This window comes from Nannobrachium achirus (genome assembly GCF_963921795.1).
Source record: "Nannobrachium achirus genome assembly, chromosome: 1".
Taxonomy (NCBI): Eukaryota; Metazoa; Chordata; class Actinopteri; order Myctophiformes; family Myctophidae; genus Nannobrachium; species Nannobrachium achirus.
In genome coordinates this window covers 62,653,306-62,668,661 of record NC_137810.1, presented here as the reverse complement: position 1 = coordinate 62,668,661, position 15,356 = coordinate 62,653,306, and the positions used below count along the sequence as shown (strand labels likewise).

At 41.7% G+C, this 15,356-nt stretch overlaps 1 protein-coding gene across 1 annotated transcript in view; it reads right to left on the bottom strand.

Annotated features, from left to right (window-relative positions):
* kita (KIT proto-oncogene, receptor tyrosine kinase a) overlaps positions 1–9,620 on the bottom strand; it is a gene marked incomplete at both ends in the record, with an annotated part of 72,363 nt that extends 62,743 nt beyond the window's left edge. Inside the window, 2 exons of the mRNA XM_080730893.1 lie at positions 1,583–1,837; positions 9,566–9,620. Coding sequence (XP_080587019.1) covers positions 1,583–1,837; positions 9,566–9,620 — 310 coding nt within the window. The remainder of the gene's footprint in view (positions 1–1,582; positions 1,838–9,565) is intronic.
* Positions 9,621–15,356: the final 5,736 nt, after the last annotated feature.

Genomic DNA, 15,356 nt, shown 5'->3' with positions numbered 1-15,356 from the left:
TAGCAGCAGTGCTATAGAGAGAGATCTCTCTCTATAGCGCACAATGAGGGCCTCTCCAACTCTTTTTCCCGGGCTGAATCAGGGGCCCAGCATGTCCCTGGGTGGACCCCACTTAGCAGGCATGTCGCTTGGAGTTTTCTTTCAGCCAACCAATCCAACCTAAATCAAACCCAAGTACACACCAGAACACAGGCACTGCCCAAGACCTGCAAAACAACATGGGTAATTGACGCGCCTGAATTAGCCCTTACCGGCTGTACTGCACCATGTAGGACACACTTCCACACAACATGTCAGTGGACTACACAGCCATTACCATTCACTGCCTCTGACAAATAACAGGGCAGCTCGGCAGTCTGTTCCATCAGCCTTCAAATCTTATCCTCTGTTTTTCTCTTGCCACATGATGCACGCACGCACCCATGCATGCACGGCACGCGCACCCTATTTCACAAATCGCAATAATAGCCAACCCACAAACTCACAGTGCCTCACGACTCGAGCGTGAGCTTGTAGTTCTGCAGTTCTTTGACAATTTCGGAACATTTTGGAATAGTTTCTTTGACACAAAAAAACATTTTGTGCCAGGGACTTCTGGGGGGTCCCCATGGCACAAAACATTTGCAGATGGGCAGTGTGACAAAACCTCACCTGGAGAAGTGGATGACATTTTGTTGCAAGACCTTTAGCAGGAATGTCATTTGACAAGAGAGGACAAATCTGTCTATGGTATGTTGTCAAATAGATTTAATTTTTTTATTCTTTCATAACTAGAGTAGTTTCTCAGGAATTATTGGCACTGAATGTGTGACTTCATTGTAATATGAGTGCAAGAACTGATTGAATGCAATGCATCAAACGTGTAAAATGGCATGACATTCCCTCTTACACTAAGTTAAAGTGTAGTTTAAAGTGTAGTTCAGCTATTTTTTACATAAAGCTGTGTGAAATACTTGCCATTAAAATAGTGGTTACAAATGTATTAATTGATTACCAGAGTCCCGTGGTCAGAGTTCTGGTCAGTTTCTAATGAATATTAAGTAGTTCCAATGGGTTGGGGGCCATTTGGCATGGCCCAATCATTGAAAGTAGATTAATCCACAAAACTAGCGTCATTTGTATTGTTGGCCTATTTCTACCATATAGAGCGAGGTTTCGTTCTGATCAGCTGACTGCAAAGCACCTTGTTTTGGGGAAATACGTTGCAGCGGCGTAGTGATACTGGACACAAAAAATAGTACCATGTGACAGAGGGGTCAAAGTTTAACGAAAGTTGGTCTATTTGGTAGAAATAGGTCAACAATACAAATGACGCTAGTTTTATGGATTCATCTATTTTTAATGACTGGGCCATGAGCCCCTGCCAAATTACCGGAACTACTTTATATTCATTAGAAACTGACCAGAACTCTGACCACAGGACTCTGGTAATGAATTAATACATTTGTAACCACTATTTTAATGGCAAGTATTTCACACAGCTTTATGTCAAAAATAGCTGAACTAACACTTTAATATAGGATATAAATGTTTACCGGCACAAAAAGGTTTGGAGAACCACTGGGTTCAAAATAACGGTTACCTTTGACGTAGACGTAGACGGAGCTCTGCTCGCGGGAGCCCTCCTCCAGGCAGATGTAGCGGCCCATGTGGAGGGGCTGGGCCCGGTGGAGGTGCATCACCGACAGCCCGGCGCTCCGCTGCTCGCCGCGCACCTTCAGCTTGTCCTCGCGCAGCCACTGCACCGCCTGCTGGCCCAGGCAGCGCAGCGTCACCGGCCCGTTGAGCGGCACCACCAGGTGGGGCCCGCCGGGCACAATGCTGGGCCTGGTGCTGCCTGGAAAACACAGGACAATGAACACCATCACAATTAGTCCATGGGCCATACGAGATGTCGGCATCGGAAAGGTGGCAAAGGTTATCATGCATTTTTGAAAAGCTCTATATCTGTAGATTATATAGACATAATTTGGTATGATAACCCTTCCTGAGACACAGCTAAATTGGTGTTATCAGCCGCTAGAGTTGGTGTCCCATTAACTTTACATTACAGGGAAAAAAAAAGGAAAAAATTAATCTGCTTTAAAGCTATACTGTGTAAGATGCTCAACTAGTGGTCAGTAGCCCTATAGCAAACCGCGGTCGCGTCCGCGTCTTTCGGCCGTTTTTCGTACCTTCACACCCCCGCGTCTGCCTCCACCTCGCCGAGAGCTATCTTTAGAGGGGTCCCTGGTTCCTGTGCGTTCAGGCATTCCGGAGAAACGGACTCCTTCACCCTGCCTGGTAGGCGAGATTACCTTTTGAGTATAGAGACACACGGGCGACTACAAATATGGCCGCCCTAGTGACCCCACTTCAAGATGCGCTGTGATTGGCCGGCAGTGTATAACCCTCGCTGTGATTGGCCGGTAGTGTGATGACGTAATTTTGCCGGGAAATTCCGCCCCTGTCACGGCTAAGTAGAAAACATATAAAGAGAAGGCTTCAGAAGCTGAAAATAACGGAGTGGGGGTTCTGAAACTTTAGCGATTTAACAGTTAGGACAATTTTAAGATTTGTTTTATAAAAAAAGTTACATGGTATAACTTTAAGTAGCATATGAGGGGTCAAACCTAGGGGTTTTTCATGATTCTAAATCCATTGCAAACATCTGTTTTGCATAAATAAACATTCATTGGGCTAAAACTGCTCCCACAAAAGTGTGAAAAGTGATGACTCATCACTTTTCATCACTAAACCATAGTCTTGTGGGGCTGTTTTTTAGCCCAAGGAATGTTTTTTGTGTTTCAATTGGTCTGATTGGCATAGAACTAATGTTCTACGCCAATCAGAACACCTGTGTTGGTCCTCAACATGGCCGGTGTAGGACTACAAATGCAACCCAAAAGAACACATAAATAGATAACATAGATTAAACAAATTTAAATTAAAGGGGGCCTGTCACCTAAAGGGTTACTGTCACTTTAAGAATCATCTTAAAAAACAAGTTAATATTTGTATGATGTCATTGTGGGGATGCGCAATTATAAGCCAATCAAATGAATTGTCTACAGGTATAGCCTGACTGTTTGACTACTTACTGTACTGGTCAGCTGTTGTTGGGGGGGCGAGGGGCAGATTACACTGTGACATGAGCTTCAGACTGTTTCAGACCGTTTTCAGAGAAGCTCATGTCACAGTGTAATCTGCCCCTCAACCCCTTTAGGTGACAGTACCCCTTTAAGTATATATGACTACGGTATGGTAAATTAAAGAACATTTAACTTGAATTCCACAATGAACTAGCAAACACGTAAACATGGAATACACCTTTTTTAAGCCCTAATATGTTTGAGCAGTGGCTAGCCGCTCCTACGTCTGGCTTTGTCTGTATGTACGCATGTCCCGTGTCTGTATCCATGCAGACGTTCAATGAAATAAATAGCACCGCTCACTTCACACTGGGTGTGATATTTTCAAATAATACAGATCTACAAGCTGACACAGAGATGCGTTCTGAACTCTGTCAAATTGGGACATATTAGCTGCATAATTGCAGACACCGATGTCGGCAAAAAGGCCAAATAATGGCCGATCTCTCAGCCGCCAAACCCCTCTGGATTACATGCTGGGAAATGGATTTCACCACAAATTCACCACCACAACACACTTTGCAAGCGTTATACAGCCTAAAAGTGTGGTTCTCAAATGTGGGGTCAGGACCCCGAAAACCAGCCACAAGACGTTCTCACAGGGTCGCTGAAGAAGGTCCGCTCAGAGAAACGTGGCGTTTTTAGATATAGTCACTGTCAGGCAGAAACCTTATGTAAGTTTCAAATATATGTTTTTTCATAAAGTAAAGCTCTAGTTCATCATACAAAAGTGTTGCACAAAAGTAGTGAAAACAGCAGATCTGCAAGTACACAACGCCTCGCGATGTGAGGCGTTGTGTGCTTGTAGACTACACCATAAATTTCAAGTTTTTCATTTTTTCTTGTTTTTTGGTCTTCCCAGTTCCCAGTGTCTCTTCCAGCCCAAAAAACCCAATTCATTAACTCTAAGCCTTGCCTTTCATTTCAGTGATTTTCTCGGACCCATTCTATGTCACAGGGGGCTCATTTCCTATTGGGCCCCCTCGAGAAGGGGGCGGTACTTTTTGGTAGGCTATATTCTATTGAGACTATATACCGCTATATATGAGGTGGAACCATGAGGTAAAGTGGTGCTAAAATTGGAACGATATACAGAGAAGATTAGCATGGTGCCGTGGTATCTTTTCTGTATCGTTCCAATTTTAGCCCAAAGACAGCGCCCCGTTGCCAACAAAAGGCTTTTTGGTATTGCTTCTGAAATGGCTTGGAATTAGAGACAGACAGAACATAACATTTCAATATCTGAATGGTTGTTTAGGCTAAAACCTGTATAAAACCGTATTATGGACCAATATTTATAAATGTATATTTTTAAAAGCATGGTGTTGCCATACAAGGTTTTGGACATACAAGGTTTCCACCCGACAACAACGATATGCTGCTTCCTAACCTCGTGGTCAACACATAGCTGTGTGACAGCTGGCCTCAACCATGACAAGCCCAGAGTTATTGCTGGGATTTTAATAAGTAAAATATTTTTACTGCGCCGGACTTTATGCAGCTGAATTGCTTCTGGAAAGGACAATAGCAATTTATCTTGGCCGTGGGATAATTTAATGCGCTCTTCAAAGGACAACCGCGCCGAAGCACCAAATGCTTTGGCGACGGAGAAAACACCCAAAACTAACATTCCTTCCAGCCCCTCCAGATTCTAATCGTTCTGGTCAGTGGTTCAAGACAACGAAATGTCTTTCAGAGGCAGTGAAACCAGACCAGACAGCTTTGCAACACCATGCTGACGCTTAGTCAGCTCTCAGTCTTCTTAATGCAGTGGTTCTCAAACTTTTACAAGGCAAGGACCCCCAAATTGGATTGTATTTGGCCACAGACCACCATCTGAAAACTTTACAACAAGGGTTCATATTTTAGATTGTTCATATTTTAGATTTAGAGAAAAGAAAAGATGAGTGTTAAAATGTTTTCATTTAGCCTACTGCTTTCTATTGTTTTAGCGATTTTAGTATTTTGATTTCAGTGGGTGGGGGCATGCGTACAAGTCTTTTTAGACACAATAAGCTGGCAATTTCTTTGTTACTATTTACACCAGCCCCCATAAGTCACATCTGCCCATGAAATATGGCTGTGCATCTTGGGAATGGGCTTATCTTGTCTAAAAAGACAAATTTAGACACTTGTAAGCATGCCCAACCTGGGGGCATGCATGCAAATCAAAATCGTTAAAATCACTAAAACGATAGAAAGAAGTAAATGAAAACATTTTAACACTCATCTTTTCTTTTCTCCTATGACTATCTAAAATATGAACCCTTGTCGTAAAAAAACAAAGTTGATTTTTTTGTGTTCTTAACCATTGTGCAAAATTGTTTTTCAAAGAAGAAAGATTTTGAAGATCATTAAATCTTTCAAAAATAGCCATCGACATGTTGTGAGCTTGTAGATCGACTATTTTGATATAGTATATAATCGGGTCAAAGTGGTTAAACTGAGGGAAACCTGTCAAGGACCTCCCTTTACCCCATTGTGAGAACCACTGTTCATATGAACAGCATGAGCATGGGGCATGATTCCCATGGCTGGAAGGACAATATTAACAATTTAGATTTTAGACATTTAGCAGACGCTCTGCTCAAAGGATGGACAGCCCTGAGGACTCGAGTCTCACATTTAATTTTGGACTCGCATTGGGGTTTAAGTCTAAATGAACTTGCACATCATGATTTACTGTGACAAGCAAACTTGACACAAGATCGTAATTGAACATGGCTAGCAAGAGGCCAGAGAATTCATGGAATTTTTAGGACTTTCAAAAATGACAACTAGGGCATCCCACCTGCAGTACAGTATGTGACCTACGTGGATGCACGGAGCACAACTCTGCACAGACTTGACAAAAAAATGCCAATAATCTGCTTATACATTTAGGGAATGTCAGCTCCATCAGTCCCTATGCCAGGGTTCCCCAATTAGTTTTCCCCAAGGGCCGAATTATGTCTAGGGTACCAAGCCGAGGGCCACAACATTGCAGGGGGGCTACGGTGGTGTTCCCGCTACTCCAGCGTCAGTTTTTGTCGTTGTCGGGTGAAAATCTTGCATGTCCAAAACCGTTCGTTTTGAATTTATCATTTTAAAAATGATTTAAACTAGTGAAAACAGCAGATCTACAAGCACACAACGCCTTGTGATGCGAGGCGTTGTGTGCTTGTAGATCTGCTGTTTTCACTACTTTTGTGCGACGGCCTTGTACGACTTGCGAAATAACGTACAAATTTGGAGATACCAGGTTTCCCCACGACAACGACGATACACTAGTGTTGTTGCTGCTCTTATACCACCATTATTACTGGGGTTGGTGTGGGCCAGACAGTATAGCCCCCCGTGGGCCGCAAATGGCCCACGGGCCGCCTATTGGGGAACCCTGCCCTATGCCAATGCTCAATGCCCACAACATGCAATGTGGAATCGACTGGCCAACCCTTTGCGAGGAACAATCGAAAATGGATGCGGACGCTTTTTCTCAGTTTTAGGATATTTAGCAATCCAACTGGATGTTTTTGTCAGTTGGCTTGGGTGTAACAGCTATTAGCCTAGAGGCTTTTATAGGAGGGGTTGGCTGTACCTGAGCCCCCAGGTGGGACACAGCAAACAATACCCCTCCTCCACCACTTGCTGAGGAGCTCTTTGGCAAGGCACTTAACCCCCAATTACTCAATTCAGTTGCTTTATTCAGCAAATAGATTTAGTATAGAGGGGAAAGGGGAGGGGGGCCGAGACAAGAATAGCCCCCTGGGGGACCATGGTCAACTGAGTGTATATATAGGGTTTAAGTGGTTAAATCCCCCATTATGTTAGTAGAACTGCTTGTGTCAAAGAGCGCCAAGGAAGTATTGGGCAGATAACAAAGATGTGAATGTGCATAATCGTGTGCAAACGCATTTGTCAGTGTCGATTTAACTCTACTAGAGCAAGGATAGACCCAAATGATTTTACTCTCCATGATGTTGATTTGAGATAAACAGCTTGCGGTTGGAGAGAAAGAGCATGCATGATCAGTGAAGCTTCCCTGGACAGAGAAATGTGTACAAGTTCAAATTAGGATAGGCATGGGTTGCATTTGTAGTCCTACACCAGCCATTTTGAGGACCAACACAGGTGTTTTGATTAACGTAGAACATTGGTTCTATGCCAATCAGACATATTGAACACCTGTGTTGGTCCTCAATATGGCCGGTTTAGGACTACAAATGCAACCCATGAATAGGCATAATACGTTGAATGAGATCCAAATTCCCCAAATACACAACGTTTAAATCAAGACAGTCTTGATTGGGAAGAAAATCTGAATTGGGTGTGACTTGCATACTTTGGCATACAGTACATCATGGGTCAAAAATATAGCCTTATACGGGCTTTGAAGTTCTCATGCAGTGAGGCATGCGTTTTGAATTCTGGCTGTATGGATTTTGACTTAAAGTTAATAACCTTTATGACAACCACAGTAAACCAGAAAAAAAAAAAAAAAAAAAAAAAAAAAGAGAACAAAAAATGTGGGAGAATTCTCAATATCTATTTGATACAATTTCAATTCAAATGAGCTTTATTGGCATGAGAAAACATAGTTTATATTGCCAAAGCAAGTGTCACAAATAAAATAAAATAAACTGTTGAAAATGGGGAGGGGGTACGTACAGCATTGTGTAAACAATATCTATTTGATTCTGATATTTGTTTTCATATAATAGCCTATAGAGCTACAGCTATCGCTATGCCAACAGGCCATGTCAATATAGTTATAAATTCGGTCTCTAGTATAAAGGCCTATCCATACTTCGACCGAAACCGCCGTTTTCGGTCAAAAGGTCCTTTTCTACCATAAAATTATATCCCTCGGGACTTCTGAAAAGCATTGGACCGAACGAGAGTTCGGAAATTTGCACGTCGGAAAACACAACTCACCGAACATTTCGGTCGAAGTATGGAGAGGCCTTAAGGCCTCTCCATACTTCGACCGAAATGTTCGGTGAGTTGTGTTTTCCGACGTGCAAATTTCCGAACTCTCGTTCGGTCCAATGCTTTTCAGAAGTCCCGAGGGATATAATTTTATGGTAGAAAAGGACCTTTTGACCGAAAACGGCGGTTTCGGTCGAAGTATGGATAGGCCTTTAAACAGGCTTAAGGCAAACTTCGTGAGCCTTGTTGCATCATGTGACGGGTAAGCCTGTGTACATAGCCCAGAGAGAAAGACACTCAAATTACGCTCTTTGGTCAACAGTCGAAAACCTCAAAAACATCAACAACCTCCCTTAATATCTCGAACAGGCTTTGTGTCGCATAATTGCAGCAACCCATTGTGAATATAGAGAAGAATGGACTATTAATGTCCACCTGTCGTCAAGGGGACGAGTTGGCCGTTTGCAACGGATGCGCATGTGGGGCGCTTCAAGAGATTTGGTGAATTTCTCCTTTAAAAGTGTATTTCCATCCCATACACCTATAGATGGTGCAAACAAAGTAAATGATTGCTTTTATCAGACTAGTTGGAAATGGACAAAACACCCTATAGGCCTAAGTTGAAGCTACATAAAAAAAAAAAAGAAAATAGACGTTTCTTAAAACAATAACTGCCCGTTGTTGATGGACAGCCGTACCACGCATTACATCTGTAGCCTAGGCTACTGTAGGTGTTTTGATCATTCCAGCTTGAGAAGAAGGCTGATGTTAAAAACATTTCTTAGAAAACTTTACATCCAAGATAGTTTGTCTTGGCTTTAGTCCACATCCAGCGCGATTTGCATGCTTCCAGGGAACGCTCAGTTAGCAGCCTATTTCCATACTGACGGTTAGGCTTATCGGCGCATCTTTGAACTGAACCTCGAGGAAAGAAAAACCCGCAGGAGTTGTTTGATGATGACCGTAAAAAAAAAAACAAGTGTGTATCACGCAAAGCAGTGTAATTAATATATGTTAATGAATTGACTTGTTTTCGCTATGCCCAAGGTTTGATTACTTTTCGCGTATGCACGCTCTGAAGTCGAACGTGAAGTTGCCCTCGTATGAAAATGAATTATTGAGAGGAGCGCAACTGGGCACCCGGTTCACCAATATCCAGTTTCCTCTATTAGGTTTCACTGTGGTGGCTGAAGGTTGGCTCCTTGCCTGTTAGTCTATTGCAGATTAAGCTATAAAAGGCTAAATAATAACAATAATATTTAGACATTAAACGAAACGTGAAGCGACATTTTGCTTTAAAAAAAAAGACAGCCAGAACTAACGTTTTGCTTGTGACAAGTGCGAAAATCCAATGGGAAGTTTTTGAAAATCGAGGAAAACACGACGAGACACCGATCCTGCAATCGATCACGTCCAAGCCTATGGCTATATCACCCAAAACAAAGTTGAAAGCATGCAACAAGTTCCATAAGTAGCCTATACTGACGCAGCAAGTGTTTCTATTTGTAGTGTATCAATGCATTTACCTGGATGGAAGGTTAACTGTAGAAAAACAGTAAACAGAATCCAGTGATATTCCATAGTTTATAATTCCATCGGTGTGGCTGTGATGGTGTCGCTTGTGCCTCTCTCATTCATGTGACCGCGCAGGTCGCCTCTCACAGTGTTGACTGACTCTGCGCGCTGTGGGCTGCCTCACATCCACACTCTTTAAACTACTGCTTCCCAAACACTGGGGCGCGACCCATTTGTGGGTCGCAGACCGATTTCTTTATGGTCCCTTGGTTATTTTTGTTTCCTACATGTTTTGTTTATCACTTATTATTATTCAAAATATTTTCAAAAAACATTCCCAAAAACATTTTTTCCCCGTGTTTTTAAAAACAAAATGCATTGTTTCCAGTTATTTCATGAAGAAATCAGAGACAAATCTAAGAAATTCCATGAAAAACAGCCGATCTGCACGAATCACCGTAGATCTGCTGTTTTCACTAGTTTGGGTCCCGGGCAAAATGTCTAATTTCTCTTTTGGATCACGAGCTAAAAGTTTGGGAAGAATGAATGGGAACCACTGATGATGATGATTGATGATCCCAATAACCCAACAACCTGCCCTCCGGGAAAAATATAAAAAAATAAATAAAAAATAAATAAATAAAAAAAAACAGGAATGCATATTGAGCTTGTAGATCGGCTATTTTCTGTGCGCAACACCCTCGCAATGCGGAGTATAGGCCTAAGCAATGGTCCTCGGAGAGGGCAGTGCTGCGCTTGCAGAGCGCACAGTGGCGTCAGTTCAGCTAAAGCTACGGTATGGCAACATGACTGGTGTCTTGCGCGCGTGCAAGACACCAGCCATGTTGCCATACCTTAGCAACAGGCACGATGAAAAGTACATTTTATGTATTTCCCCCTGTAGCCAAAGCTTGCCATACCCAATTGACGCCTCTGAGAGCGCACCGCGAACGCGTCATCTCTCAGTCAGCAATTATCATCATCATGACCATCATCATCATCAAGCCACAATTGACTTTCCGGCCACTTTTTAAATTGAAAACTGCAGTGGTGGAAGAAGTAGTAGGCTACCCAAAGTAAAAGTATCAATACTGCAATATAAAAGTAAAAGTCCAGAATTCAAAATTTACTTAAGTAAAAGTAAAAAAATAAGTATTCGTATAAAAATGTACTTAAAGTATCAAAAGTAGAAAGTATTCATTTCACACGTTTTCAAATATAGGCCTAGCTATAAAATGTATGAACATCTTATGAAAATAGCCGATCTACAAGCTCACAATGCGCTGCATGACATTGGCGATGCATTGTGAGCTTGTAGATCGGCTATTTTCAAAGGACGAAATGTACCGTATATAGGGCTGAAGTGGGTAATGTATGTTTTGTAATATTAATAATCTAAGTAACAACTAACTAAAGTTTACAAATAATAGGTAAAATAAGAGTAAAAGCCCAATATTTGGATCTGAGATTTAGTGGATGGAAGAAGTACAAGTATTGGAAATTGGAAATATCTCAAGTAGCCTAAAGTACAAATACCTCAAAATTGTACTTAAAGGAGGACTTTTCAACCCATCTTTATACATATAGGTCCTCACTAATGTTCATAATAAAATAGCACCATTTTTTTCGACTCGGTCCAAGTCTCTTAGGAGAGCTGTGGGAAGTTCAGAAATCCATAATCTTGTGACATCATCATTTTCCAAAAATAAATAAATAATAATAATAAATATTTTTGAAAAGAATATTTCGATTTTTATTATCGCGAGAACAATGGCTTCCACTTTGACATTGCAACTTTTCAGGAGTAGAAAGCCTGCATTTTCAATTAGCTTGGATTCCCAATCGATGATGTCACAAGACGATGGGTTTCTGACCTGCCCACAGCCCTCCTCTGAGGAAAAAAACTAAAACAAAACTATTTTATCATGAACATTAGTGAGGACCAATTATATGAAGATAGGTTGAAAAGTGGTGAAGTCCTCCTTAAGTACAGTACAGTACTTGAGTAAATGTACTTACTTTACACAACTGAAAAACTGAACATTGAGAATTGAAGATGGAATAATTATGAACAGTTGCTGTGTTGCTGCTCGTAAATTTACAGTTTAATTATGGGCTTACTATTTGGATAGGAGGATAGCCTGCATCGTGAGCTGAAAGATAAACATTATGGCTGCAGTGGCACATGCATGCTGCAGACAGTTAATTGTCCCATAAACAGTCACAAATGTCAGATAGAATAAGTCATCTGATCTGATAACGCTATCTAATAGACATGCAGACGCATTGTATAACTGTGTAATAATAACATTGTGTAACTAGAAAGGCGCAATTCTGGGAAATTCACCCTTTGTCAAGTCCCGCCCGTTCAGAGATTGGCAGTTTTTGAAATACATGTATTTGAAATACGTATTTGTAATACTTTTTTGTATTTTGTAATTTGTATTTGGCTGGGATGGAAACAATTGGATGTAATTTCTAATTTGTATCAAAATACTTCCAGGTCTAAAAACAAAATACTTTTTCAACGTCATTTTATTCTCAAATGGACATATTTTATAGCCTGACACTCAGCCTGAATTGACATTTCGTTAAATTTAAAGGGGTGTGGCTAGCGATTCAGGGTCTGGAACTAGGCTACATATTTTAAACATTCACAAAGGTTTAAACTGTACATTTAGGCTGCCTGCATGCTCCAAAGACAAACACCATAGTATGGTCAATTTATTCTTAGAAATTCTGAGGAAATTAATTTATTACTTGGCAATCAATCTATAACATTGATTGATTGATTGATTGATTGATTGAAGACTTTATTAGAAGTTTGCATAGGAAAAGGTACAGTTTCATGACGGTACAGTTCACTGGTACAAGGTCTACTAAAAGGAGATCCATGAAAAGACTAAGCTTATTTCCACAGGAAACCATTTAAGTATCTCATATAACATTGAATGACAGACGAATAGAACACAGTACTATGCAGTAGATATGTAAAGAAAAGAAAAATGAGAGAACAAAAAAAAAAAAGAGTCTAAAACAGTAAGTAAGTAAGTATATACAAAGAAGGGGCAGGGGAGGGTAGGGTTGGGCTAGGTTAGTTTTTTTTACCAGTTGCGAACGGCTGCTGCCTGTAAGTGGTTTTTCAGGGCAATTTTAAAGGATGCTAGTGATCCACACTCCTTTATGGCCTTCGGTAAGGCTTTCCACATTTTGGTGGTATAGCAGAAAAATCACACCCGTGTGAACTGAGCGGTGGTCGGTGTGTGTGTGTGTGTGTGTGTGTGTGTGTGTGTGTGTGTGTGTGTGTGTGTGTGTGTGTGTGTGTGTGTGTCTCTGGCCTGAACAACAGCGCCCCTCCCTTAACATGTGTGGCCAGAAAAGGTACTGCAGGCTCTGCAGGCTACATACAGACACGGACACACGCACACACACACACACACACGCATACACACACGGCCACGTATAGGAGACGGTGTAACCACCGCTCAAAAAGAGTTTGACCCTTTGTTGGTTTTGACTCTGGGTTGAAAGTGATCTGTGGCGCTGCCTCTGGTGAAACTAATCATTGCATCAATGTTTATAAAATGTATTTCATGTATTTTCAAAATACGTTCTCAGACCTGTATTTATATTTTGTATTTTGATAAATCTTTTGACCCAGTATTTGTATTTTGTATCAAAATACTTTTCAATGTATTTTCGACCCATCTCTGCGCCCAATCAGAAGGCTGACAAAGGGTGAATTGTGTAGTTGCCTGTAGATTGTGTTGTCACGTGAATCTTGACCAATCCTCAAATCCATTATACACATCTGATCCATTCCAAAGAGTTCTTAAAATATTGAAAATGGTCAATGGTAATGTAAAAAATAAAATAAAATCACACCTAGTTTGAAGTGAGCCATGCTATTTATGAGTTCATTTCATTAAGCGTCACACACATCTTGGCCAATGAGATCCTGGGGGTTAAGCAAACTTTGAGCGCTTTGTGCCAAGATAAGATGTGTGCGTGCGTGTGTGTGTGTGTGTGTGTGTGTGTGTGTGTGTGTGTGTGTGTGTGTGTGTGTGTGTGTGTGTGTGTGTGTGTGTGTGTGTGTGTGTGTGTGTGTGTGTGTGTGTGTGCGTGCGTGTGTGTGTGTGTGCGCGTGCGTTTGCTTGTGTTGCCCACGACAACAGTTTCAGGCCAGGTCAGAATAAAGGGCTTTCCACACAGACACGTTTTTTTTTTCCGCACAGAAAAAACAGACAATTTCATTTTTTTAAAGAAAACAACAATTCTCTATGACCTCATGCACACCGGCTCCGAATTTGCCATGCGGCAGGTGGCTGCGGCAGTGCGTTCTTTTCCCGATCGAACCCAGTTCGATTCATGCGTCTTGTCGCATGCGATAAAAACTCACTGAATCCCTTTGTGACTCCTTTTCGGATCCACAGTGTGGATTCCGCACAGCCTTACACACCAAATCCAATGCCTTTTAATCATGCAGCAAACGAAAAAAAAAAAAAAAACACAACAGTCTTGTGTGCAAAGCCCTTAAGGGCAGGTGGGTTTTATCAAGTGTTTGCATACACTTTCTGGGCAGGCCAACTTCACAGGAATTCCAAAATGCAAATATACAAGTGAGGACAGGCTCACAGAGCCTATTTTGTAAACATTTCACCATACAAATAATAATTGAAAAGAAAACAGGGTAGAAAGTTGATGGGTTTTCGTCAGATACACATGAATGCACTCAAACCAATGGAATGCACTCCATTCCAAATTCACCAGTAAGACTCCCTAATCGGGAGATAAGCGACTGTCAGGTCGCATACACAAACTTTAGAAGGCAATGGTAGCCAATCAGGAGGGAATATGGGAAATGGGACAGATCGATGTTGACTTTAGAGATACTGTGTACCGCTTTGCGTGATTTTAGGTCAAAATCTGTAGGAGCAGTGTCCAAAAATGTGTTTTGCAAGAATCGAAAATGGTCAATGGTAATGTAAAATAGATCACCCCAATGTGAAGTGAGCCATGCTATTTATGAGTTAATTTCATTTAGCATCACGTGAAGCTGGGCCAGTGCTTGGCCAGGTACGGGTCAGAATAAGGGCAGGCGGATGTTATCAGGTGTTTACATAGAGGCCTACCTTCTGGGCAGGCCAACTTCACAGGAATTCCAAAATGCAAATATACAAGTGAGATCGACATGAAAAGTGGACCGGATCACAGAGCCTATTTTGTAAACATTTCACCATACAAATGTAAATTGAAGAGAAAACAGGGTAGAAAGTTGATGGGATTTGGTCAGATATACATGAATGCACTCAAACCAATGGAATGCACTCCAGGCTGGACACGTCTGATCCATTCCAAATTAACCAGTAAGACTCCCTAATCGGGAGATAAGCGACCGTCAGGTCGCATACACAAACTTTAGAAGGCAATGGTAGCCTATCAGGAGGGAATATGGGAAATGGGACAGATCCATTTAGATGACATGACTGTAGAGATACTGTGTACCGCTTTGCGTGACTTTATGGCAAAATCTGTAGGAGCAGTGTCCAAAAATGTGTTTTGGCCTCATGGTGGCGCTAGAGGGCCATATGATAAATGAGGGGTGGAGGTTGTGGTTTGGCAGCCACGGAGTGTGTGTGCAAAGTTTGGCATGGATAGGGGCAACGGTGGCAGAGATATGAGTAGGGCAAAAGTGTGACGTGCATCACGTGAAGCAGGGCCAATGCTTGGCCAGGTATGCATGGCTCAGAATAAGGGCAGGTTGATTTTATCAGGTGTTTGCATACACCTTTTGGGCAGGCC